At 38.3% G+C, this 27,725-nt stretch overlaps 1 protein-coding gene across 3 annotated transcripts in view; it reads right to left on the bottom strand.

Annotated features, from left to right (window-relative positions):
• spop (speckle type BTB/POZ protein) overlaps window positions 1-27,725 on the bottom strand; it is a 176,227-nt gene that overhangs the window by 10,629 nt on the left and 137,873 nt on the right. For all 3 annotated transcript variants that reach the window (XM_051714740.1, XM_051714738.1, XM_051714737.1), the window contains 3 exons: window positions 25,067-25,244; window positions 15,637-15,692; window positions 9,411-9,533 (listed from right to left, as the gene is read on the bottom strand). In XM_051714740.1, the coding sequence (XP_051570700.1) occupies window positions 9,411-9,533; window positions 15,637-15,692; window positions 25,067-25,244 (357 nt within the window). The remainder of the gene's footprint in view (window positions 1-9,410; window positions 9,534-15,636; window positions 15,693-25,066; window positions 25,245-27,725) is intronic.

The raw sequence follows: 27,725 nt of genomic DNA on the forward strand, positions 1-27,725 counted from the left end.
TAAACAGTATTAAGAATTAAGGGTATGCAGACTTTTGAACAGAGGTAATTTAATTTTTTTCTTTGTTGCCATGTTTTGTTTTATGATTGTGCCATTCTGTTATAACCAACAGTTGAATATGAATCCCATAATAAAAGAAATGTGTTTTGCCTGCTCACTCATGTTTTCTTTTAAAATGGTACATATATTACCAATTCTCCAAGGGTATGCAAACCTTTGAGCACAACTGTGTGTATATATATATATATATATATATATATATATATATATATATATATATATATATATATATACACACACACACACACACACACACACACACACACACACACACACACACACACAGGTGGCCAAAAGTTTGGAATAATGAACAGAAATTGGTACTTTAATTCATCGAAGTAGCATTACTGATGTAAAAAAACAGCACCATCACTATTTGAAAGTCATTTTTTGATCAAATCTAGACAGGCCCCATTTCCAGTAGCCATCACTCTACAACTTTATCCTTGAGTAATCATGCTAAATTGCTAATTTGGTACTAGAAAATCACTTGCCATTATATCAAACACCACTGAAAGCTATTTGGTTCATTTTTTCTGATTAACATTTTTGATTGATTCATATAAATATTAAAGAAAAGCAAAACATATATATACAGAATCAACATTTAACCCCACTATTACCCCTCCCCCTCCCGATCCCCACCCTCAACAACATCCCTGTGGTCACAAATGATTATAGACACACACAAAAATAAATCAAAATATGATAATCACAAAGATTTAAAACTAAACTTCTCTCTCCACTGCCCCTCCGCGAGGGCCCTCCAAAAACTCCAAATAGTTGCCCCATTTCCCAACAAACAAATCTAAGTTACCCAGTCTTCTAAATGACACTTCCTCAAAAGCCGCCACCCTCCCCATGCTCCAGCCGACCTCCATCCCCTTAAAATAATGTCTGGCGATCATTACACTGGTCAGAACCCAATGTTTTATGTGTTTATTCCCCAAATCGATGACCGCCCCATCGCCCAAAACACAGAGTCTGGGACAAAACGAAATCTGAGCGTCCAATACGTCACACATAAAATTCTGAACATTCAACCAAAATTCCTGGATCTTAACACACCACCAAAAAACATGGGTTGTGTCTCCATCTTCTGATTGGCATCGCCAGCAGGTGGGTGTGCCTTTAAGAACAAGCCTATACAATCTAGAGGGGGTCCAATAGAATCTATGTAAAATCTTGAATTGCATAAGGCCTTTCTTATCACGGCTGCTAATGGATTCAGGGCAAGACAGAACAATAATGGGGAAAGAGGGCAACCATGCCAGGTGCCCCTATACAAAGTAAAATAATCTGAAATTAATCCATTTATTTGTACCGCCGTTACCGGGTGTCTATAAAGTAACTTAATCCATCCAGTAAAAGTATTCCCGAACCCGTATATTTCCAAAATCTTAAAAAGATAATCCCATTCTACCATATCAAATGCCTTTCGGCGTCAAGTGAGATGGCAGCGACCGGGGTCTGATCATTCGCCACTGACCACATGATATTGATGAAATGCCTAATGCTATCAGAAGAGCTACGGCCCCGAATAAACCCAACCTGATCAATATGTATAAGAGATGTCATAACTTTACTTAATCGGCTAGCCAAAATTTCGGACAATATTTTTACGTCTAGCTGGATCAGGGAAATTGGACGGTAACTCTTATACTCGCTTGGATCTTTGTCTTTTTTAAGAATCAGACTGATCCGGGCTTGTGTCATGGTTGGCGGAAGTTTTCCATTCTTTAACGATTCTGTATAAACTTCTAACAAAAGTGCAGCCAGTTCTGTGAGTTCTGAGTAAGATCTAAAAAATTCAGCGGCAAAGCCATCTGGCCCCAGACCCTAGCCTGTAGTCAAGGCCTTAATTACCTCACCATGCTCCTCCAAGTTTATCTCAGAATCAAGAGAATTGTTTTGCTCAGTCGTCAGTTTAGGAAGTTCTAATGGATCCACAAAGTTTCTAATATCTTCATCAGTAGACAAAGACATGGAACTATAGAGATCAAGATAGAATTCTTTAAAACATTATTAATATCAATGGTCGAGGTAAATATTTCACCACCAGCAGATTTCACTGAAGGAATGGTAGAAAAGGACTCTCTCTGTTTTATATATCTAGCCAAAAGCTTCCCTGCCTTGTCCCCTGAAAACTCCACCTTCCGCGCCAAAATAGTATTATATCTGTATTTTAATCGGGTCAATTCTCTGAGGCCATTAGATGACATTCGGCACTTCAGCTCTGCTTCTGCCCTTTTAATATTCCCTTCCAATTCCACGAGTTCTTGTGCTTTGGATTTTTTGGTGAATGAGGCATACTGTATGATCCGGCCCCTAAGAACCACCTTAAGTGCCTCCCCAGCCATGCCCACAGAGGATACTGAGGACCAGATGGTCTCCATATAAACATTGATTTCAGCCTTTAGCATTTGTTGGAATTCAGGATTTTGCAAAGGGATACATTAAAGCGCCAACTATATGATCTCTTTTTCTCCATATGTGGCAACACCTCTAAACACAACAGGGCATGATCTGAGACTAAAATGTTTCCAATTGAGCAATCAAAAACAGATGAAATGAGGGACTTAGATATAAAAAAAAAATCTAGAGTAAATTTTATGGACTGATGAAAAAAAAATGATAGTCCCTACCAGATGGGTTCAAAAGTCTCCAAATATCTGTAAGACCAAGATTTTTACACATCCTGTTAAGCGTCAATGTTGCTCTAGGGGGCTTACACACTTTTGCTTCACTATGATCATGAACTGAGTCCATCAAAAGATTAAAGTCTCCTCCCAATATTATATCATGAGGGGTGCCAGCGGCCTGCAACATCCCTTCAAGATCTATAAAAAATTAGCCAAAATAAGACTTCGCCCCTGAATTTCTGCTAACACAATAATGACTCTTCCTAATTAATCTGTTTGAGACATCTAAATTGTAGATGTTTATTTATCAGTGTAATGACTCCCCAGCTCTTTCTTGAGCCAGCACTAAAGAAAACATGCCCACCCCATATCTTCCCAAAATGTTCAGCTTCCTGCAGGGAAAGATGCACTTCTTGAAGAAACACTATATCAAATTTCTTACGTGCGCATTAACCCTGCGCAAGACAGCACCAACTGGCGTCCATCCCTCTAAACTCAGTCCATGTACGCCTACGAGAGCCACTGTGACACTTTTGCCGTCGGATTGCTCAAGTCTGGTGTTTCAATAAAAATTTTGTGAGACAGAATTACACAAAAAAAAAAAGATAATCTATAAAACAAACTCCAGCCAATAGGCAGAATAAACACAAAGAATGCGCAAATTCATCCACATAACTGTCCCGAAGGTGTGTTCCTCCACAAAACATACTCCAGCCGTTAGTGGAACCAGCACAAAAAATAAAATAAATAAAAAAGAAAACCGCTAATTTTCCTCAGACAGTCAAACGAATGTTCAGTGAGCCAGCCCATTCGACAGTTACACGAGCGCAACAAATGACCCAGTCACTCCAATGTCCTGTAAGAAATACTCTGCAAAACAAACTCCAGCCTACAGGAGGCATAAGCACAAAGAACGTGCAGATTCATCCACAACACTGTCCTGAAGGAGTGTTTTCCACAAAACAATCTCCAGCCGCTAGGCGGAACCAGCACAAAAAGAAACAAAAAAGTTCCTTGAACAGTCAAATGAATGTTCAGTGAGTCAGGCACACTCGGCTGCAATGTGAGTACCACAAAATAACTTACTCCATTATTTACGGCCATCCTTAGCATCTATTCTCAATTTGGCCGGGAATATCAGTGCAAAAGTGACCTTCCGTTGATGTAAGAGTTTCTTGCATTCCTTGAATCGATCACATTTCTCTCGTCGAATTCACAAAGTCTGAGAACAAGAAAATGCTGTGGTTTTTCCGAGAAAGCCTTCCTTTACTCCTCGCCTCGCGTAAAATGGGATCTTTATAGGATGATCTCAGAAATTTGGCCAGAATTGATCAGGGCCTGTCTCCTTCTGTGGATCGTGGAGCCAGAAGCCTGTGAGCTCGCTCGATTTCCAGTTTACGGCCTGTTATGTCAAGCAGACTCGGAAGGAGCCTGTCCAGGAATTTCATCATATTCTGACCCTCTGCTCTCTCAGGAATTCCAACAATACAGGTTAGGGTTACCCTAACCCTAACTCCACCAGCTACGATTCTTAATATCATCCAACTTCTCCTAGACGCGCTCCAAATCCACCCTGGTCGCTAGTGGATTAGCAGCTAGTTCCCTCTCCGATGACTCCAGATAATCGATCCGTTTCTCGACATCCCCCACTCTTGTAACCACCTCAGTGAATTTCGTCTCCATGGCAATGATCAATTGACGTATTACAGCAAGATCCTCCAAGTCAGCAATGATCTTCGTCAGCATTGCCGTCAAGTTCAGCAATTCTCGCTGAATTTCCCGCACTTCACCGGCCAAATCTGCTCCCTGGTAGGCGGCCTTGTCAGGGACGTCAGCATGAGCATGCAAGTATCTTTTAATGTCTCCAGAGCCTGAGGATTTTGAATTCTTCGACATATTGTCTTCCTAGAACTGTTATGAACAGGGTGTATCCAATCTCACCGGTTTATGACAATAACAGTGTTAAAACTAGCAAAGTGTACAGAGCTCACCATTCACACGTCCGAACCTTGCATGGCGTCACGTGACTCCCAGCTATTTGGTTTGTTAAATAAAGTTTAACATTGTCTTTGTGTTTGTTTTTGAGTTGCCACAGTATGCAAAACACTGGCATGTTTTAAGGTCAATATTAGATCAAAAATGGCAAAAAAAGAAAAACTTTCTCTAGAAACTTGTCAATCATTGTTTTGAGGAATGAAGGCTATACAATACTTGAAATTTCCATAAAAAATGAAGATTTCATACAAAGGTGTACACTACAGTCTTCAAAGACAAAGGACAACTGGCTCTAACAACGACAGAAAGAGATGTGGAAGGCCAAATGTTCAACTAAAAAAAAGAGGATAAGTCCATCAGTCTCTAGTTTAAGAAATAGATGCCTCACATGCCCTCAGCTGACAGCTTTATTTAATTATACCCGCTCAACACCAGTTTCATGTACAAGAGTAAAGTGAAGACTCAGGGGTGCAGGCCTTATGGGAAGAATTGCAAAGAAAAAGCCACTTTTGAAACAAAAAAACAAAACAAAAAGAAAAGGTTAGAGTGGGCAAAGAAACAGACATTGGACAACAGATAATTGGGAAAGAGTGTTATGGATCTTATACCCATTGAGCTTTTGTGGTATCAGCTAGACTGTAAAGTGCATGAGAAGTGCCCGACAAGACAGCCACATCTATGGCAAGTGCTACAGGAAGCGGGGGCTGAAATGTCACCTGAGTATCTGGACAATCTGACAGCTAGAATGCCAAGGATCTGCAAAGCTGTCATTGCTGCACATGGAGGATTTTTTGATGAGAACTCCGTAGTAGTTTCAAATTGTAATAGTAATTTTTCACATTATTAATGTCCTGACTATACACATTGTGATCAGTTGAATACCACTTTGGTGAATAAAAGTACCAATTTCTTTCCATAAGAGCAATATCTGTACATTATTCCAAACTTTTGGCTGCCAGTGTATGCGTATATATATATATATATATATATACATACACACACACACACACACACAGATATTTATTATGGTATATATATTTTTTTTGTTTTTGAAATGCACAATTTTTTCTTTTAGGGGTAGGGTTAGTCTATAGAAATTGTAATCAGCTATATAAAAGCAATAGAAGCCTATGGTGTGTTCTTGTTTCGATAGGCAAGTAAAACGTGTGTGAGAAAGAGAGATACAGTTGAAGTCAGAAGTTTACAACTATTTTTTTTAACCACTCCACAGATTTAATATGAGCAAACTATAACTTTGGCAAGTCTTTTAGGACATATACTTTGTGCATGACAGGAGTAATTTTTCCAACAATTGTTTACAAACAGACAGTTTCACTTTTAATTGACTATATCACAATTCCAGTTGGTCAGAAGATTACATACACTAAAATAACTGTGCCTTTAAGCAGTTTGGAAAATTCCAGAAAATTATGTCAAGCCTTTAAACAATTAGCTTCAGATAGGAGGTGTAGTGAATTGGAGGTGTACCTGTGGATGTATTTTAACCCTCTGGGGTTGACGGACGCAGCGGCGCATCCTGCTGGATTTTTTTCCGCAGAACATATTTGTGCATGCAGATAAGTGTAAGACATCATTAGAAACCATAAAGGGTCTACTTTTATTTGTGTACACTCACAATAACAACAAAACCTTGTGCTTTTGTGAAATAAAGAAAATAAACAGGGTGCGCTTTCAGCTGTCTAAGTCTCCGCAAGCATCTTTTTGAAACACGTCACAAAAATGAAGTGAAACTCCGCGAATACTTATCACACAAACATGAAACATATGTCTAAAGAAAGCTTAAAATGTCTACTTTTAAATAAAACAATTCAAATGTAAAACAAATATTCTCCTGCAATGTAATCTGTATGAAACAAAGCGATGTACAGTTTCTCCTGGCTCAGCTCATTATCGCTAATATGATCACACCCACCAGCAGAGCGCGTTATTCACATGGTACTGTAATGAGGCGATCAATACAAATGGTAAACGCCCCCAACAATGCTTTAAAAAACATCAAGTTCATCATCAGATTCATTCACTTTTCTGCGAGTTTGGAAGATGGCAGAAGTGCAAGGTGAGGAAGCTCTACAGATGGTCCTGGATAGTGATGAAGAGTTCACATTTTCCTCAGAAGAAGAGCGGGACTCCGACGATGAATGTTTACATTTTGAAGAGCGATTTGATCCAGCCAAGGATACAATTCCGGATGAGTAAGTCATTTAGTTTTACTTATATTAGTTGACATGCTATTTTATATAAACATGTACATATTTTACTAGTTGGACTATTTCCAGACTTGCCAGCCAGGATTCAGAGTATTGACATTTGAAATATGTCCTAATAGGCAAGTTTTAGTTACATTTAGATGTTGTTTCAGCTAAAGCAGATATTTAAATTGTATGTTGTATGATATCAATATGATATGTAATATGATATAAAAAGAATATGAATTTTTAGATTATATTTTAACAAGTGTTTATGCTGCCTCATTATCATCTACGAAGCTTGTGCTTGCAAATATCTGTTCGGGTGTAAATGTGTAAAATGTGCTGTAAATATGCCCATATTAGAAAATCAGCATATTAGAATGATTTCTGAAGATCATGTGACACTGAAGACTGCAGTAATGATGCTAAAAATCCAGCTTTGATCACAGAAATAAATTGCATTTGACAATATATTCAAATAGAAAAGTTATTTTAAATTGTAAAAATATTTCACAATATCACTGTTTTTGCTGTATTTTGGATCAAATAAATGCAGCCTTGGTGAGCAGAAGAGACTTCTTTTAAAAACATTAAAAAATCTTACTGATCTAAAATTTTAAATGGTAGTGTAGGTCTAAAGTGAAGTCTTTATGTAAAGAAAATGTATAGTCAGATTACTTCTTTTAACTTAAACTTGATTTTGTGAATAAGCTACAAACATTCATTCTCTCTCAGGGGAGGGGTCTTTTTCTCCTCAGGTGTGAATCACATCAATATTCATGATCATCCACGCCTCCTCGCATATGGCCTTTCTAACACTAAAAGTGTCTTACAAAAGTTAAATGACTATATTGTTTTGTATGAATGAGTGATCAGGATGGTTTTCACATCATTTTATAGCAAAAACTCCTACAAGATACAAGATACAGTTCTCAAAAGTCTTGTGAACAAATGTTTAGTATGTGTTATATGGCCTTATTTCAGTGACTTAACATTTTTGTTTTTTTCAAAAACCACGCATAAACGTTATTTTTTCAAAAATACAAACATGTACATACATGTTGTTCACATATTATTGTAGCCCAGTTTGTGCTGAAATCAGTGTTATCAGACTTTAGCCATTAATATGTTTTTAAGCAACTGAAAAAAGCACAAATGTCAAGGCATGTCAAAACTTCTCCAGGGCCCAAAACACCCTCAGACCCCAGAGGGTTAAGACCTATCTTCAAACTCAGTGACTCTTTGCTTGACATCATGGGGAAATCAAAAGAAATCAGCCAAGACCTCAGAAAAAAATTTTTGGACCTCCACAAGACTGGTTCATCCTTGGGAGCAATTTCCAAATGCCTGAAGGTACCACATTCATCTGTACAAACAATAGTACGCAAGTTTAAACACCATGGGACCACGCAGCCATCATACAGCTCAGGAAGGAGACACATTCTGTCTCCTAGAGATGAACGTAGTTTGGTGCAAAAAGTGCAAATCAATCCCAGAACAACAGCAAAAGACCTTGTGAAGATGCTGGAGGAAACAGGTAGACAAGTATCTATATCCACAGTAAAACGAGTCCTATATCGACATAACCTGAAAGGCTGCTCAGCAAGGAAGAAGCCACTGCTCCAAAACTGCCATAAAAAAGCCAGACTACAGTTTGTAAGTGCACATGGGGACAAAGATCTTACTTATGGATAAATGTCCTCTTGTCTATGAAACAAAATTTGAATTGTTCGGCCAGAATGACCATTGTTATGTTTGTAGGAAAAAGGGTGAGGCATGCAAGCCGAAGAACACCATTCCAACCGTGAAGAATGGGGGTGGCAGCATCATGTTGTGGGGGTGCTTTGCTGCAGGAGGGACTGGTGCATTTCACAAAATAGATGGCATCATGAGGAAGGAAAATGATGTGGATATATTGAAGCAACATCTCAAGACATCAGCCAGGAAGTTAAAGCTCGGTCACAAATGGGTCTTCCAAATGGACAATGACCCCAAGCATACCTCCAAAGTTGTGGCAAAATGGCTTAAGGACAACAAAGTCAAGGTATTGGAGTGGCCATCACAAAGCCCTGACCTCAATCCGATAGAAAATTTGTGGTCAGAACTGAAAAAGCGTGTGCGAGCAAAGAGGCCTACAAACCTGACTCAGTTACACTAGTTCTGTCTGGAAGAATGGGCCAAAATTGCAGCAACTTATTGTGAGAAGCTTGTGGAAGGCTACTCAAAAAGTTTAACAGAAGTTAAACAATTTAAAGCCAATGCTACCAAATACTAACAAAGTGTATGTAAACTTCTGACCCACTGGGAATGTGATGAAAGAAATAAAAGCTGAAATAATTCTCTCTACTATTATTCTGACATCTCACATTCTAAAAAATATAGTAGTGATCCTAACTGACCTAAGACAGGGAATGTTTTCTAAGATTAAATGTCAGGAATTGTGAAAAACGAAGTTTAAATGTATTTGGTTAAGGTGTATGTAAACTTCTGACTTCAACTGTACCTTGTCAGCAGCAGCGAGCAGGTCGTCGGCCATCTTGTCCAGATTGGGTGCTTTTCCAGTGTAGATGAAGAACATCATCTCTTTGAAGACCTCAGCCTCCACATCATTGATCTCCACTCGGTTCTAGACAACAAATGACAGCAGAACCAGGTCAATCACAAAGTCTCTGAGAACAGCAGATCAGAAAACCCTTAACTCCCATTCAGTATCTACATGGCATCTTTATACATGATCTGATCAACTAAACTTTGTCAGAGACAAACTGCCTGCAATGTGAGTGATGAACTTAAACAAATCACATTTACATTCATTAAAGATCCCATGAAATGGTTTGACAATGCAATTTTTTAAGTGCTTACGTATTTCCTATTAAAACAGAAAAGTGGGCGGGATGTATCGGAGGGCTGGTCCTTTTTTAAAATAACCAATAATATCCTTTAGTTTATGTCACAGGCTGGCAAAGCCATGTTTGCAAGTTTGTACCATGGACAGAGGTGAAGACCCTTTATGTACCTTAACGTTTATGGGTCAATAACATGACACTCATTTTTTTTGTCCGGATTATTTATTTAGAATTATATAAAAAATGCAATACACACAAAACAATTACTTGCATAGACCCATACAATGATGAACATGTTTTTAATTTCAGAGTTCAAATTTCTGAGTGGTGTAACTGTCCAAAGACTGTAAAGAATAAAATAATAATAATAATAATAATAATAATAATAATAATAATAGCTGAAATAAAAAAAATAAAAAAACAGAAGATCCCTTTAGTCCCTCGTGATGGTGTTTTTTATTTTCATCAAATATTTTGAAATTTTTATGAAAAGGCACATTTTGTTCAAGACAAATGGACTAACCCTAAGAAAGTGTCTTCATATTTGTGACTACTTCATATTTGTGACAATTTCATGATATATATATATATACACACACACACACACACACACACACACACACACACACACATACATACACAGTATATTACATTGAAAAAAATGTTTAAAGACTTTTTTTTATTTTTATTAATGATTAAGTTTACTTAAGTGAAGTGTGTTCAAGGCGCAAAGAAAGTATTTTAACAACTTTTTCTTGGTGGTTACACCACTTGAAAATCAATAATTAAATTTTTTTGAAAAACATTTATAGCATTTTTGCACAAAAAATAAATACATAATGAGTTCTTATTAATGTTGTGGGTGATGAGATGGATGGTGGAGTTCACTTGTCTGTGTGGGCGCCCCGTGCCGCCGCCCCTGCAAGATGTTGCCCTGGGCGGCTACCCATGTCGCCCATGCCTAAATCCGCCACTGGAGATATAGTCTACTGGTAGCACTCTTTAAAGAGCTAATGTAACTGGCTCTGCGGCAGTTTTGCTTCTATGAGTTTAGAGTTGTTTATGTGGGTGTTGAAAGACTTCTAATTGCATAAGGTTGTGCTGGAGTCTGTCCTTTCCACTCCACATCTCCTATGGTCTGTTCTTCCCTGAGCACCCTACACCCAACTCATGAGACCACTGACCTCCACCATATGAGTCAGAGCACATACACACATGCAAAAGTACAGAGTGACTCCAAAAAGCAAATTAAAATACAGCTAAAAGAAAAAAAAAGAGCCATATTCCCTGGAATGAGTGTTTTCTGCCCAAGGCATCCAGAGCAGGAGCTCTTTGTCACTTGTCATGGCGGTAACAATGGCTTTTCCATCCCAGCCTGTCCATCATAGCTAAACCAATTAATGCAGCCACTGCAATGAACTCTACCACACCCATGTATATAAACACACACTAAGGTCAAATGATGGTTCACTCAAAACCAAACTATATCAAAGGCTATAACAGAAAATCAAAGTCTGTGCAGCCGAAGGGTGGGGCAACAATCACAACTTAGGATATTTTCGCACTCGGTTCAATTGCTTTGTCTGAAATAGTACAATTCCACCATTTTCCCTCAGCAGGTCTCTTTTCATGTTGTGTTTTTTGGCTTCGAACTAAGGGATCTTTGTATCAACACGAGTACCACAGTTAACACTAACGGAAATTGTTTCCCACTAGGTACCTACTAAGGTAAGATATAGAGGTAAGATATAGTTAGTTATTTTTACTGATAATTTATTTGGATTTACAAGCAAAACTTAATGTACTAGTGCCTGTTTGCAGATGCATCACAAGACAGAGAATGAGAGCTGCTCTGAAGACAATTTTTAATTTTTCAAAGTGCGTAAAACAGCTTCACATCAACAATTCAAACTAATCTCTGACATCAAAAGTTTCAGTTCTGCACCAAAAGCTCTAGAGTAAAAACGCTCTCAGGGGCAGTTCACACAGGACACATTTTTATATTCCATCTGCGCATTCCATTCCACCACTTTTTTAGCAACCTGGAACATCACGTTTCTAAGATGCCTTGTCAAGTTAAAAGTATTACAACTTTTAATATGCATCTTAGCGGATGAATGAAAACAATAGTCCAATCAGGTGAATGTGGGGGATAAGCATACTTAAAAATTAACAAGTTTATTGAGTGTTTATATTAGTTAGCGTGTGAAAACTAAAAATGCGCCTTATATTAAATTTCGTTGCACTCCGTCTTGCTGTTTCATCCACAAATCATATTCTATTTTAAATGCTCCAACATCACAAGTATCCAACAGGTTTTCCTTTAGATTACAGGTGTCAAACTCAAGGACCGCGGGCCAAATACGGCCTGCCACCTCATTTCATGTGGTCCGTGAGCTAATTTAGAATGTAGAATGGCAGGTGAACAGAACGCGTCATTGACAAATCAGTTAGCAATTTCCTTGTGAATATTAATTAGCCTTCCCGTCATCCTACCTTTTTTTAAGCGCATTTTGCTCTCTCAAAAAGTGTAATGAAATGTAGAGCAGGTGCATTTACTCGTGGACCAGTCACAACCGAGCAGATCATTATCAACAGTGCTAGCCATTACCTTGTTCAATTATTATCAACACAGAAACAGTGCTCTTGAGAAGCGCACTGCGAATCATGAAACCTGTTTGAATGCGGCACAGAATTCTCTGTTGCAAATAAAAACTCCAAAGGTCTCTGTGATTAAACTAGTTTAAAACAATATCAAACAGCCCTGATGTTCTAAACAGCAGCGAAAACAGGAGAAAACTGTGCCATGACATCAATTGGAAGGCTTTTCAATCCACAAATCACAAACCTTACAAAAATTTTTACCTTGAATTTACTGTAGTAACACTAACTGTTTTTCAATACAAAAATACATTAGTTTTTTTTTTTTTTTTTAGAGAGAAACTAACCAAGTTACTAACTATGGTAGTGAGTAGTCATGCATGATTTTACATGTGGTCTTATTACAAATACCATAGTTAAAAACTATGGATAGCATGGAAGAACTATGGTAAATTTTCATAATTATAGTGGACCAAGCAGTCAGTTTTTTCTTCTGTGTAAAATCTGTTCTACTCTAATGACTGTAGGAAAATGTAACTGGTTTTGATTGCCTTCAAACTGTAAATTCCAAGAGATTACTTTAAGTATTACAATGATGAAAGGAATCTGTAAAGGAGACTCAACTTGGTCAGAATCTTTCAATTTAGCCCTATATAAATTAGATGTTAATTTTTTCCACAGATGTTACTGTTAAAATCATAATTTACATCTGCATCCCAAATACAAAATCAACGCTTACTGTAAAATGTGAATTTCAATGCACAAAATGTGCAATATTATTATTAATTGAATGGGTGTCAAATCACGTGCCAGTGCCACATTTTCAACTGCCCCTTTGATGGCACACATAACGCTGATGTGGCCCAGGCTGAGTTTGACACCCCTGCTTTAGATGCATTGAAAAAGGGTAACTCATTTGTTTATTCAATCTCTCCTCTGAGGAGGCATTTCCTCTTAAGATTTTACCAATTGGAGCATCAAAGCCATCAATATTCTACGGACACAGTTATCTGAACACGATACACACGCGCACTTCTCAAACACTTAACTTTCCTACAGTACACACGGCCGCGCTCACTTTCACACATGCTCATACACAAACTGAGCCCCAAGATCCCCTCATTCATCTATTAACCGCACACAAACACATGCTAAACTGTGTCTCGCACATTTGCATGGATTCTCACAGAGCTAATAAGCGGCACAAGCAAAAGGAACAACAGGAAATCTCATTGCTCCAGAAACCTTGAACACAAGCACATCCTGTCCCAAAAAACAGCGCATGATGAAACTCTGGGAAAGGGGGATGTGGAGAGAGAGAGACAGGAGGAGGGCAGAGGAATACTGGATCAGCAGATGGTAAACACAGGAATATCATAGATGCACAGACGAAAAGCAGGAATTGTGACAGTGGAAGTGCAATGGGTCGTCCACACAGGACACATTCTTCTGTTCCATCTGTGCTATTTTTAAATTGTTGGTCTATGTAAACATATGCCAGACAGATGTCTTTGGGCCTTGTGTTGTGTCACTGTTTTGTCAGCGTCTTGCACCATGAGCATTGCATTTTTAAGACAGCATGCAGAGTTCAACTTAAAGGTCAAAAATAGTTAAACATCATGACGCATCAATGTCAGTTTTAAAACAATGGACCAATCAGATGGAGTTGAAGGTAGTATAAGAGTCCCTCATGCATTATGAGTGTTTAAAGTAGGAGAAATATTAATAAATATAGCTGTTTTTCAAGCAAGAAAGCACCCTGTTTGAAAACCACTTTACAGAGTCTTTGCGTTGGCTGGACAGATATCATAAACAGCCAGATATACATAAGTGAGTATATGGCAGAAATAAATGCCAAATTTACTCATCTCCTACAGACAGCAGCTGCACACCAGCTGTTTGAACACTGGAACAATTATAATGTATTTTTGAGGTGTTAAGCTGCATATTTATAAAATGCAAAATGATGGCTCTAAAATCCAATTCAATGGTTCTGATCAATAGAGTTGTAATGCAGCTGATATATGCAAATGTGACTACATATCAGCTGAATTCTATTTTAAAGTGCCAATCATTTGTTCAATCTTTGATTTTTACATCACTGAGCTCATTTATAACATGACTTGGCTCCAAATGTATAAAACAACTTGAACAGAAGTTAATTAATAATAATTAAAAAAAATACATCTAAATTTCTTTGGAGTAAATGCATTAATGCATTCAGTTCCTTAAAAACAGAGCTTCAGTTCCTTACTGGCAACTCTGCTAATGTTTCAACTAGTGATATCAGTTGATTAAAAATTGTAATCACAATTAATCGCATATTTTTCTCGATACAGATAGAAATGCACTAAAATAGCACCAATTTAAGTAACATTAAACATTTCCCAAAGTCTAAGTGGGAGGTTGACTAATTGAAAGAACTAGTCCCCCCCCCAGTTTGCAAATTCATTGCAATGGGCATGAAATCTCTTAAACTCTGATCCTCCACAATATTTATCAGCCGGCAGACTGTGGCTATCCGCTTTGCTTCGCATCAGCGCCAAGTGCTGCTTTGAACTCCACATGAAAAGAGCTTGCAGACAAAAATTTCTCATTCTCCATTATGGTGATGATAGTTACGACTTGACATGCTTCTGTTGTATTTAAATGCACATTACTTAGGCTGAAAAATACTTGATTTCTGTCACAAGTCCATTCTGGGCCTGTTTTGTACAACAAATAGCGTGAAGAGCTCCTTTCCCAATCACTTTATCATTGACATGGAATCACTGCTGTATGTGTGTTTGTGGTCTGTGCGTCAGTGTAATGACTCCGGGCAGACACATCACAAAGGTTCCACCCTTCCAACTAGTGTTTATGCTGTATGCATTAATGGTAAATGGAGGCAAAAACAGGTCTAATATGACTGTCACAAAAATAACTCACAAGATAATGATTTATGATATGCTTTTAATAATTTGCCAAAAGAGAAAATTGGTACAGTTGAACAGCTCTATAAATGTGGTGTTATAAGACCACACACAAGCATGTCTAGACTGAAAATTAAGCCCCTGATAGATAGGATGGATCTGAGTCCTACTGAGAGATCGCTAATAAACAAAGAAGAATTGAGACATTAGAAGAACACTTGCATGAAGAACAACAAGTCTGAAAAAAAAAAAAGTCTGAGTGGCTCTGTGATTTTGACAAGTGTAAAAGGACAGGAGTTTTGTCACAGCTTTTGAAATGTAATGAGAGAATGAGAGAAAACCAATGGGAGAGGGAGACAAAAAACCTCACCTTTTTACTCTCCTCCATCTCGTGTTCAAACATAGCGCTGAAAACTGGGGAACGTGCTGTATGAAAGAGAGAGTTTTTTTTATACACACACACCACAAACATGTCACAATAAAGCCAGGTTTAATCCCACTTCTTATAAGCATATTATAGGCTTAAAATTTAATATGGAATTTTATGGCTCTCCGAGGAATAGGGCTGTCAGTTTGGCGGAGATACTAAATTCAAATTGTTTACTTAATTTTCTAAATTCTAATTAAATTTACATTTTAAAGTCAGCAGATTTTTTATTTTGACGTTATTTCCTTAGTCCACAAGATGGTGCATTGAATACATAACCATACAGCACCATGGTATATTATTGCAAAGAACATTCCTGGCTGTTAAAAAAAAAAAAAATCCATTTTAAACTAAAGTACATAAAAAATAAAAAAAGTTTGTCGGTTCATATTCTCACATTTTAAGTCAAAAGTAAAATGAGGGGGGAGATGCTTCAATAGGCAGTTCTGTGTTAACATGGTGATACACTTGCACTGGTGCCACAGTATATACTACCACAGACTCAAACTTCATAATAACAGCGGTATACCACAGTGTTTTTCATTAATTACAGCTGTATGTAGGGGTAGAATTATTCCCAGATAGCAGTGGTATTCGGCTGAACTTGGTGGTGAAGCAGCTCATGATCCCTTGTGGCTGTTCAAAGGAACAGAACAGATGGAACACAGCAGAAAGGAACAGAATGCGAGGATCTTGAGACACACATTTCCAACTTCAACTCCATTACAGACAAACCCATTGCTTAATCAGAGAGAGCAAGACGCAACAGCCAAAGACTTCCACCAACTGTAAGGGGCTGTTCACACTGAACACTTTTGCAACCATCCAGTTTACCATTTGTTTTTCTATGTAAACACGCTAGACGAACGTCTTTGTTTCGCTTTGTTTTTGTTTATTCAGTGTCTCATGCAGGAGCACTGTTGTTTAGATGCTGTGTCAAGTTAAAAAGAACATTAAAATGCTCTCTAATTTGTTGCGCTTCATCTAGCCTTTTTTAGTGCAAGAATGCGATCGGTCTGAAGTCATTGCCAGTGCTTGGCACACATCCAAAATTCGAATGCACAGTTTTAGCATTCGAATGAGCATATTCTTTTTAAATTCAACGAATATTCGAATTTTAATTTGACAGCCCTACTGAGGAATAGTGAGAAATCAGTTTTTGAGTAATCAATATCAAGAAATATATTGGCATTTACTGATATGCCAATACTAGTACTTGCAAGGAAAAAAAAGAATAATGTTAAATGTTTTAGGTAAACTTTCATTGTATGCTTTGGTTGCAAATGACTTTAGGTTGAATAAAATTATGCATCAGAGCCACTTTGCTGCTACTCAGAACGCATCTTGTTTTCAGTTGGCTACACGCCAGTATCAACACGGTCACAATTTAGTAGCAAATAGAAGCAAGAAAGACCAATCGCAAATTCAATTGGCAATTATTACAATTATGTCTTCATTGTAAAATTTTGAACAGCAAACATTTTATCAATGTAAGTCAAGGGAAGATTTATAAACATACAGTACTGTGCAAAACTTTTAGGCACTTGTGAAAAATGTTGCATAGTGATCTTCAAAAATAATGACATAAATAGTTTTCATTTATCACTTAATGTCTTACAAAGTTCAGTAAACATAAAAAAGCTAAATCAATATTTGGTGTGACCACCTTTGCCTTTAAAACAGCACCAATTCTCCTAGGTACATCTGGACACAGTTTTTCTTGGTTGTTGGCAGATAGGATGTTCCAAGCTTCTTGGAGAATTCGCCACAGTTCTTCTATCTATTTAGGCTGTCTCAATATCTTCTGTCTCTTCATGTAATCTCAGACAGACACGATGTTCAGTGAGGGGCTTTGTGGAAGCCATGCCATCTGTTGCAGGGCTCCCTGTTCTTCTATTCTAAACATTTCTATTTGCAAAAGTAATGTTTGGGAGTCTAACATTTATATTTCCTATTGACACACTAAAGCTGAAGATATAAATAACCATCTTAAGACAAATGCTTTTGTGAAACATCTTATGTGCCTAAGACTTTTGCACAGTACTGTAATTCTTAATTTTCTTAACCTGTTAACTGTCACACTCCTTTTTGAGCATAGGCCAAAAAATGAAATACTCAAATTGAAATGGTCATAACTCATGAATGCTTGGGAGTACAGACCTAAATTATTTTTAAAGAAGACACTTGGACGTTTAATGTGGAAGTGAAATTAGATTAAATAATAATAATAATTAAAATAAAAGTTACAGCAGTTTATTTCAATAAAAATACACTGCACTAAATTTTTGTTTCCTTTTTATAAAAATATATTTTAAAAATATGATTCACGCAACAAAAAAGCCAGAAAATCAAAGCCGTATGGCTAACATAGTTGTGTGCAACATTTTGAGATTATAAGTTTTAATATGAGCTGTATGTAACAATTTCTTTGGACACTGTTTTTTTGTATGAAAGACTCCAATACAAGAATCTATGAAAGAGGGCAGGAAATGACATAAAAAACCCCACTGTGGAGCCAAAGCCACTTCTCTGACCATGTCCTGATATAAATTTGAGAATGATACTATAAAAGGATGACATTTATGAAGGTTAGTTGTTTATATATATATATATATATATATATATATATATATATATATATATATATATATATATATAACTCAATAAAAAAATTACCCTTTTTCAGTACACTGTATTTTAAAGACAATTTTGCACAAATCCAAATAACTTTACAGATCTTTATATTAAAGGGTTTAAACAATGTTTTCCATGCTTGTTTAATGAACCATAAACAATTAATAAACATGCACCTGTGGAACGGTCATTAAGACACTAACAGCTTACAGATGGTAGGCAATTAAGGTCACCGTTATAAAAACTTAGGACATTAAAGAGACCTTTCTACTGACTCAAAAAAAACACCAAAAAAAAGATGCCCAGGGTCCCTGCTCATCTGCGTGAACGTGCCTTAGGCATGCTGCATGGAGGCATGAGGACTGCAGATGTGGCCAGTGCAATAAATTGCAATGTCCGTACTGTGAGACGCCTACAGGGAGACAGGAAGGACAGCTGATCGTCCTCGCAGTGGCAGACCACGTGTAACAACACCTGCACAGGATTGGTACATCCGAATATCACACCTGTGGGACAGATACAGGATGGCAACAACAACTGCCCGAGTTACACCAGGAATGCACAATCCCTCCATCAGTACTCGGACTGTCCGCAATAGGCTGAGAGTCTGGACTGAGGGCTTGTAGGCCTGTTGTAAGGCAGGTCCTTACCAGACATCACCGGCAACAACATCGCCTATGGGCACAAACCCACCATCGCTGGACCAGACAGGGCTGGCAAAAAGTGCTAGTTAGATTTACAGTATGTGATATCAACAAAACTCATTTCATAAATACCACTCAAAACACATATGAAGACAATATTGTTTTAATTTGAAACATTACCCACAGGCTATAAAAACAAATGCCTTTTACCATATGAATACAATAAAAAAACAACAACAATAAAAATTATAAAACCAAACCACAAACTGTTTATACAACTACATAACTATATACAACTATTTACAACTATTAACAACTTTTCAGTGCTAAACACTATAAATTATTCCCATCATGCCAGTGATTGAAGCAGTCTCACCTAATAAAGGTCACAACTCCTTACAACTCCACAACAACTAAACTAAACACCAAATGGCCCACCAGTGGGCCAGTGACAGTTAACAGATTTTAAAACATAACATTTCTTAAAAAGTAAAAAAAAAAAAAAAAAAAAAACAGGGCTGAAATTATCAACAAAACTAAGCTGGAATGGAGTCTGTAAATTAAGTGGTACAGGCTGAATAAATTGGAAATTAGTTGAAGATTAATACTTGGGGTCAGGGGTTTGTTTTTATGATTGAGGAGTATCAGTGCAGTGCTGCCTGGCAAGTTCTGTAACTAAATATCTTACAAACACTCAAACAGTTTTTGTGACTTGTGCTGCAATTGCAGAAGTCATTGGCTGATTAACCCAGAAAAAGATGGCAGCTCAGACCTTCCTCTGTCTGATAAGACTGGATATGGTGTCAGATCTGTCTAAGCCCACTTTACTTGAGTGTGTGAAGTCTGGCACTCTCTCTCTCTCTCTCTCTCTCTCACACACACACACACACACACACACACACAGACTAATCACAACTCAGACACCAGCCGATCAGCTCCGTCTCCACGGCGATTAATGAGCACTATCAGGTACGGCAAGATAGCGAGGAATTCCACCTCACCATGAGCAACAGGGGAAGAGAGAGAGAGAGAGAGAGAGAGAGAGAGAGAGAGAGAGAGAGAGAGAGAGGGAGAAGGAGGGCTGAGATCTATTTGGTTTTGAGTTGAGCTGAATGATATATTGAATTTTTCATGACATTTATGCTGATTTTGTTGATAATATAAAATTAAGCAATATATGAGAAATTCATCATTTTATGAGTATAAAACATTAATACTGATGTTAAATAGTGTTTGAATAAAATAAATTAATAAAAAAGGGTTAATTTAGTTTGATTCTTGTCCATGAATCAGTTCAAACAGTCATTTCAACTAATCTCTAATTCAACTGTTTAAAAAATATTCACTGAAGTCTCATGTGGCATTTTTTTTTTAAAATTGTTTATTAAAATGAACAGAAGTGGACTGAGGCAGGTAGACCGATTATTAAAGAATACATGGTTGATAACCGTGTCCATTTGACAGATTAATATACATTTTTTAATAACAAAATTGTACTAGTCTGTGTTGAAATTAACATAGCCTAAATTAATAAGTGCTGTAAAATAAAATTTCATTGTTTGTCCATGTCAACTAATATAGTTAACTAATGTTACCAAATACAACCTCATTGTAAAGTGTTACCTGTACAAGAAATTAAATATCAGCATTACTGGATGACCGATATATCGGTTTTGCCGATTAATCGGCACCGAGAACAGATTTCTGGAACTATCGGTTATCTACAAAAATCCACACCGGTAGTTTTTCCTGTTGCGTCCGGTGCTGGAGCAGCTGGGAAGGGTCCGCTGTCATTTTACAGTATGAGAGCGGCCTCTAGAGGCGAAATAAAAACTCACTTCACTGAAGCCTTGTGGTGTTTGTTTTGACACGTAAGACTACACTCTGCATGGAGCAGAACACTCAAGATGCGGATTTAAAATAACAACGAAAAGGTATATATACATTACACTAGAGTACATGTTGTCATATCATTATAAAGTAATTAATTTGTTGACTAGATGCTGCATTTGTAGAGAACAGCAGTATGTTTGCCGACAAGGCTATGAGGACGCTAACATTAAAGCTAACCTCAAGCGGTTAGAACAATGTGAAAAATACATGCAAATCCTACCCAAATGTTTAAATGTCATGATTGTTACCATCTATTTGCAATAGTTTATATCCAGCTGGTTACGTTTATGCATTTGTTTGCCAGCTAAGTTGCATATTTAAAGCTAGTGATGTGAGAAAGCAAATTAATATCTTCATGCAGCCAAGAGAAATGTATAAACAAATCAAAAACGCATCTGATTTCAATTAAAAAAATGTATCCTCACTGTAATACGATGACTTCAGATTAATCACATTTTTGTGCCAAAAAAGGCTAGACACAGCACAACAAATAGAGTTTAACAGAAAGCAGGTGTCTCAATATGCTTTTAAAGTTCTTTTTAATTAGACACATCATCTAAAAAACAGCCTCCTCACAAAAACAAAGGGAAACAAAGATGTTTGTCTAGCAAGCTTTTACATAGAAAAACAAATGGATGGCTGAAAAAGCATCCGGTGTGAACAGCCCCTTACAGTTGGTGGAGGTCTTTGGCTGTTGCGTCTTGCTCTCTTTATAGATCCAGAAAAGATGGCGCCACAGATGGCTGCTTCAGTGTGGAGCTCTCTAGCGTTTTTGTTACTTTTGTTTATTTGTCATGTTTTTTGTCACTCTATCCTAATCAATTTCACCAGGGATGAACTGCTGAATATTCAGCAATTATTCGGATGTTTTATTAGACATCTTAGTTGGAGGCACAGCGGTGCTCTACAAGCGATCCAAAAGATGCCCGTGAGGGAAGCGAGCTGGCATGCTTGTGAAGCTTCGTCAACGCGGCTTTAGGACTGCTCTGCAGAGTATTCATCTGGCGAATGTCCGCTCCCTCGCCAACAAAACGGATGAACTACTTTTGCTCACTTAAAAATAAGGACTTTTCAAACTCTGCTGCTCTGTGTTTCATGGAAACCTGGCTGAGTGAAGCCATCCCGGATAGCGCGTTACATCTGCCGGGCTTTCACCTGTTCAGAGCGGATTTGTGGAGTTAGCAGGGAAAACGAGAGGTGGTGGAACATGCTTTTACATCAACGAAAGTTGGTGTATAGATGTAACAGTGTTGAAGATGATGTGCTGTCCTAATTTAGAAGCGCTCTTCAACTGTAAGCCTTTCTATTCGCCATGGGAGTTTTCCTCCCATTTATTCTGGTGAGGGTTTATATCATGCCACAAGCATGCGTGAACGCAGCACTGCAACAGCTGGCTGATCACATCACAGACACGGAGAAACAACACCCGGACTCTCTTATCATTATTCTGGGAGATTTTAATAAAGCTAACCTCACCTGTGAACTGCCAAAATACAAACACCACATCACATGCCCCACCAGATAAAGAAATATATTGGACCACTGCTATACCACTGTAAAAGATGCATATCGCTCTGTCCCACATGCAGCTTTAGGACTCTCTGATCACTGTCTCATTCATCTTCTCCTGACCTACAAGCAGAAACTAAAATCAGCTAAGCCTATAGTAAGGACTGTAAAGAGATGGACCAATGAAGCAGAGCTGGAACTACAAGCCTGCTTTGGCTACACTGATTGGAGTGTTTTTAGGCTCTGTAGAGTCAACTAATGGCTGATAAACTGAATGCATTTTACTGCAGGTTTGAAAAATCCATACTCACACCCCTCCCCCCCTCTGATCTTCACACATACACCAACACCACCTGGAACCCCCCTCCTCCCCTCTCCTGCTACTCAATCTGCACTTATGATCTGTAAGGAGGATGTGTGCCAGGACCTTCGGAAACAAAAGACTAGGAAAGCTTGTTTCGGTGTTTCACCTGCCTGTCTGAAAGTCTACACTAACCAACTGGCCCCTTTCTTCACACAGATCTTCAATAGAACACAGGAGCAGTGTGAAGTTCCCTGTTGCTTCAAGCGCTCCACTATCATTCCGGTCCTCAAAAAAAAACTAAATCACAGACTTAATGACTACAGACCTGTCTCTCTCACATCTGTGGTCATGAAACTGACCCAGCTCTCCGTGCCCACCCCAATCTATCGCTGGATCACCAGCTTTCTGACAGATAGGCAGCAGCTAGTGAGACTGGGAAAACTCACATCCAGGACCCTCACTATTATCACTGGTTCTCCTCGGGGATGCATTCTCTCTCCGCTGCTCTTCTCCCTGTACATAAATGACTGCACTGCAAAAGACCCCACTGTCAAGAGCCTGAGGTTAGCAGACGACACCGCGGTCATCGGCCTCATCCGCGAAGGTGACAAGTCTGTATGCAGATGGGAGGTTGATCATCTGGTTGTCTAGTGTGGTCACAACAACCTTGAGTTGAACACACTCAAAACAGTGGAGATAATAGCGGACTTCAGGAGAAACCCCCCCGCACTCCCCCCTCACCATCCTGAACAGCACTGTGGCAGCAGTGGAGTCATTCAGGTTCCTGGGCTCTACCATCTCTCAGGACCTAAAGTGGGACACCCACATAGACTCCATTGTGAAGAAGGCTTAGCAGAGGTTGTACTTCCATCGCCAGCTGAGGAAGTTAAACCTGCCACAGGAGCTGCTGACACAGTTCTACTCAGCCGTCACTGAGTCTGTCCTGTGTACATCTATAACTGTCTGGTTTGGTTCAGCCACCAAATCGGACAGAAGAAAACTATAATGGACAGTTAGGACTGCTGAGAGGATTATTGGTGCCCCCCTGCCCACACTCCATGACCTGTACATCTCCAGAGTGAGGAAACATGCAGGTAGAATCACTCAGGACCCGACACACCCTGCCCACTCCCTCTTTGAATTGTTGCCCTCTGGCCGGCGCTACAGAGCACTGAGCGCCAGGACATCCAGGCACAAGAACAGCTTTTGCCCTCAGGCCATTTTCCTCATGAACAATTAAACTGCCCCATAGTGCAGTAATGTAAATACATATCTCATGTACATATGTAAATTCACATATTTAATTCAATAACTGTACACACCCCTACCTTGCGCATACATTACCACTTGCACATGTACACACGCCATTCTGTTATATGTCCTATTATTTGTATGTCTATTTATACTCTTACCTTGTTTTATATTCTGTGTCTCACTGTAATGTTCTGTGTGCACTTGTTTCTCCTATCACCAAAAAAAAATTCCTTGTGTACGTGAGAACACTTGGCAATAAAGCTTATTCTGATAAGTGTTTCTCAGATTAAGCAATGAGTTGTTTAAATGCTTTGCCAGGAAAGATGTTCAACTTGGAAATGTGTGTCTCGAGATCCTCACGTTCGGTTCCAGTCTGTTGTGTTCCATCTGTTTGAACAGCCCCTGTCCTGGGCTCATAGTATGAGCTGCTTCACCACCGATTTCAGCCGAATACCACTGCTATCTGTGAATATTGCTACTCTACATACAACTGTACTGAATAAAAAACAATGTGGTATTTTGCTGTTATTATGAAGCTTGAGTCTGGAGTAGTAGGAGTCAGTGCAAGTGTAACACCATGTGAACGGTCTATTGAAGCGTTTTGCCCCCTCATTTTACTTTTGACTTAACATTTGAGAATATGGACCGACTAAAATGTTAATATATTTATTTTATGCACATTAGTTGAAAATGAAATGCTCTTTTTTAACAGCCAGGATAGGAATGTTCTATGCAATAATATAATGGTGCTGAATGGTTTGTGTGTTTATTGCGGCCTCTTGCGGACTAAGGAAACAACGTCAATTTAAAAATCAGCTGACTTTAAAATTTGAATATTAGGTCATATATATTAATATTTATGTATTTATTTCATTTAAAAAAGTACAATACATTTTCATGGTTCAGTCAGTACCGTTTATTTTTGTAATAAAGTTCAGCACTATTTTACTTTGAGAGTTATTTTTTAATTCAGTATCAATTTTAAAAACTATCGGTTGATTAATCGGTTATCGGCAGGTACTGCCCAACTTAGTTATCAGTATCTGTAAAATCCACTAACGGTCGACCTCTAATCAGAATACATGTGAATCTCAAAGTGTGCATGTGTGTGTGCATGAGTTACCTCACATCTTACCTGCTAGTATGGCTTTGTGTGCCTGGAACTCCTGCCCAGCAACACACAGCGAGCAGTCTGTGAATCTGGAATGTTCCCACAATCCACCAAGTTCATCGGCTAGTCGGCAGTCCGGAACCTTCACCATGTTCATGGTATTCTGACCAGAGATATTCACCGAATCCTGCACAACACTCACCTAAACACACAATTACAGAATGCTAAATCAAATCAGTGCTGTCAATTTACTGAATAAATGAGGGGAAAAACCTATATAAAAACCCATATCGGTCCACCACTACTTTAAATACACCAGATGCATGTGTACTCAGTTAACTTTCATGCTTATTTTCAGTCGCATTTAAGGACATCCATATGTTAGACGAAATTGCAGATCCTGACTAGAGTGGCTCAGGGGGAGACACTACAAAGACTGTTCAACAAGGACAGCCGTCTAGTTATCTCTTAATTTACACAGATTGCTTCAATTTGTTACTGGTCTGTGTGTGTGTGCGTGTTCGTGCTTGAGTGTGTTGGGCCACCATGCTGACTTTGCCACCTGTTCCCGCAGACATGAGCACGTTCATTTATCTCACTCCAGGAGTCTCACAAACTTGTACACACAGACACACACACACACACACACGCATGCATGCATACACACACTGAAATGCCACAGGTTCTAACAGCAAGTTAATTGCTGTATAAGCCGAGATTTCTTTAATGAGCAAAACTCCTAGAACACAACAAATGATGCCTGGTGCACACCGCACAGCAAAGCAGCACGTAAGCCGAGCCGAAGCAGTGCATCACACCAACTTATGCAGCAAACAACGCTTTTACTTTTTCACCGGCAGAGTTTCTGCTGCAGAAACTGCTCAGCTCTACACAGATAAGTTAAAGTTTTATAATGGTTATCAGGAGTGAACTATTTATAACAATTACAAACTTGATTGTCATGAAATCTTATTTACATGATACTGGTGTAATCTTATGTAGTCTTATAGTATTATTTAATGTTGTGACAGCCAACACAATAAGCTCTGCTCTTTTCAAACATCATAATTTAGCTGGGGGAGGACGATGAGCCTTTGAATGTTGTTTTGCACAACAGAGGACGGAGATCACTCAGTTTGGCTCAATCATTCTGCTTTATAATATAGTCTGAAATAAGTACTTTATTTTATCCATTGAATAGAGATATCTCTTTGTTCAAACACCAGTCAAAACTTTTAAGTGTTCAGTATTTTCCTTACAAAAAGGACACAATTTCAAAAATATTTGTTTAATAACAATCTGTAACAACAGCTGGGTTAACTGCATCCCACACTTTTTCCTTTGTTAATGGATCCTTATTAAAAGTTGAGGGTAATAGCACTCATCTGTATATGGGTATTGCTGTAAAGCCTGTAGACCTGCTCTCTATATAATAGTTTAGGTAGTTTTATTTTGTTTGTTTAAGGCTATGACTTGTAGTATACTGTAGTTTTAAATGATAAAACCGTATGGCTATGTTCACACAGACAGAATAAATGCGATTTTTTTTTGGCCAATCTGACTCGAATCCGTTTAGGTTTTTGTAGTCTGAACAGGACAAAAAAAACAAACAAAAAAAAATCTTTTACAAGCCTGATCCAAACCACATTCGAAGGTGGTTTAGAATCCGATTAAAATCGGTGTCTCAGTCTAAACAGTCATATCTTATTTTTATGTGTTTTTGTCATTCGTTGTGCGCGACGAAGGTAATGGCTATAAGGGGAATAGAGCATAGGGATTATCACTTATGAATGGAACACCCCCATTATGTCATGTATATGTTAAATGGCAGACAAAGCAGTGAAAACATCTTTAAAATAATGCAGACATTGGCTTTACTCACCCAAAGACACGCATTAATGTGCGGTAACACACACCGGCTGTGAGCCACCACAACGCGATGAGGTTGAAAGTTTCACACAAATACGGGACGCTTGGGTCCTTTTCAAGAGTCTTGCTGTCCTAAACTTTTATGCCTAAATACGGGACATTTCACTACCCGTTAAAATACAGAACAATAGGCACCAGGTATGGGATAAAATATGGGGCGTCTGGCAAAAACGGTACAGTTGTAAACTTTAGCAGCATCAAACATTGCAAATGCCACCTCTCCCATTTTCAAAGTCTTTTTCTGTGAAGAATGTGTCAATATTTGGAAACTGCCCTCAGGAAAAGCATCTATTACTAAAGTCTCACGCATAGTGAGCATACGCAAGTTTGCATCATTACTATGACAACTAATGTGGACGTGGTAGCAAAAGCGACTGCAGTCTGAACAGCAAAAATACGATCTGTCCACATATAATCAATGGTCAGTCTAAAAATCTGATCTGAGAATTTTATTTTATTTTTCCTGCAGTGTGAACAGCCTAGGTCTGCTTAAGCTATATAATTCAAATAATTCAATTTTGTTTTTGTATAATTTTAATTATTTGTTTTCATAGGAGTTATAATTCATACAAAAACACACTAGACTACAAATATATGCTTATTCTGTGCAATATCTACTTTTTTGTGTCATCTCATCTTCGTGATGTCCAGCAACAGTGCACTGTCAACTTAATTAAGCATGAGCAGCGCAGCAAAAATAGACTCACCGCCGAAACACCCTGTAGCTTCTGCGCTGCTTCTGCCTCGCACTGCC

Source organism: Myxocyprinus asiaticus, chromosome 13, assembly GCF_019703515.2.
Source record: "Myxocyprinus asiaticus isolate MX2 ecotype Aquarium Trade chromosome 13, UBuf_Myxa_2, whole genome shotgun sequence".
NCBI lineage: Eukaryota > Metazoa > Chordata > Actinopteri > Cypriniformes > Catostomidae > Myxocyprinus > Myxocyprinus asiaticus.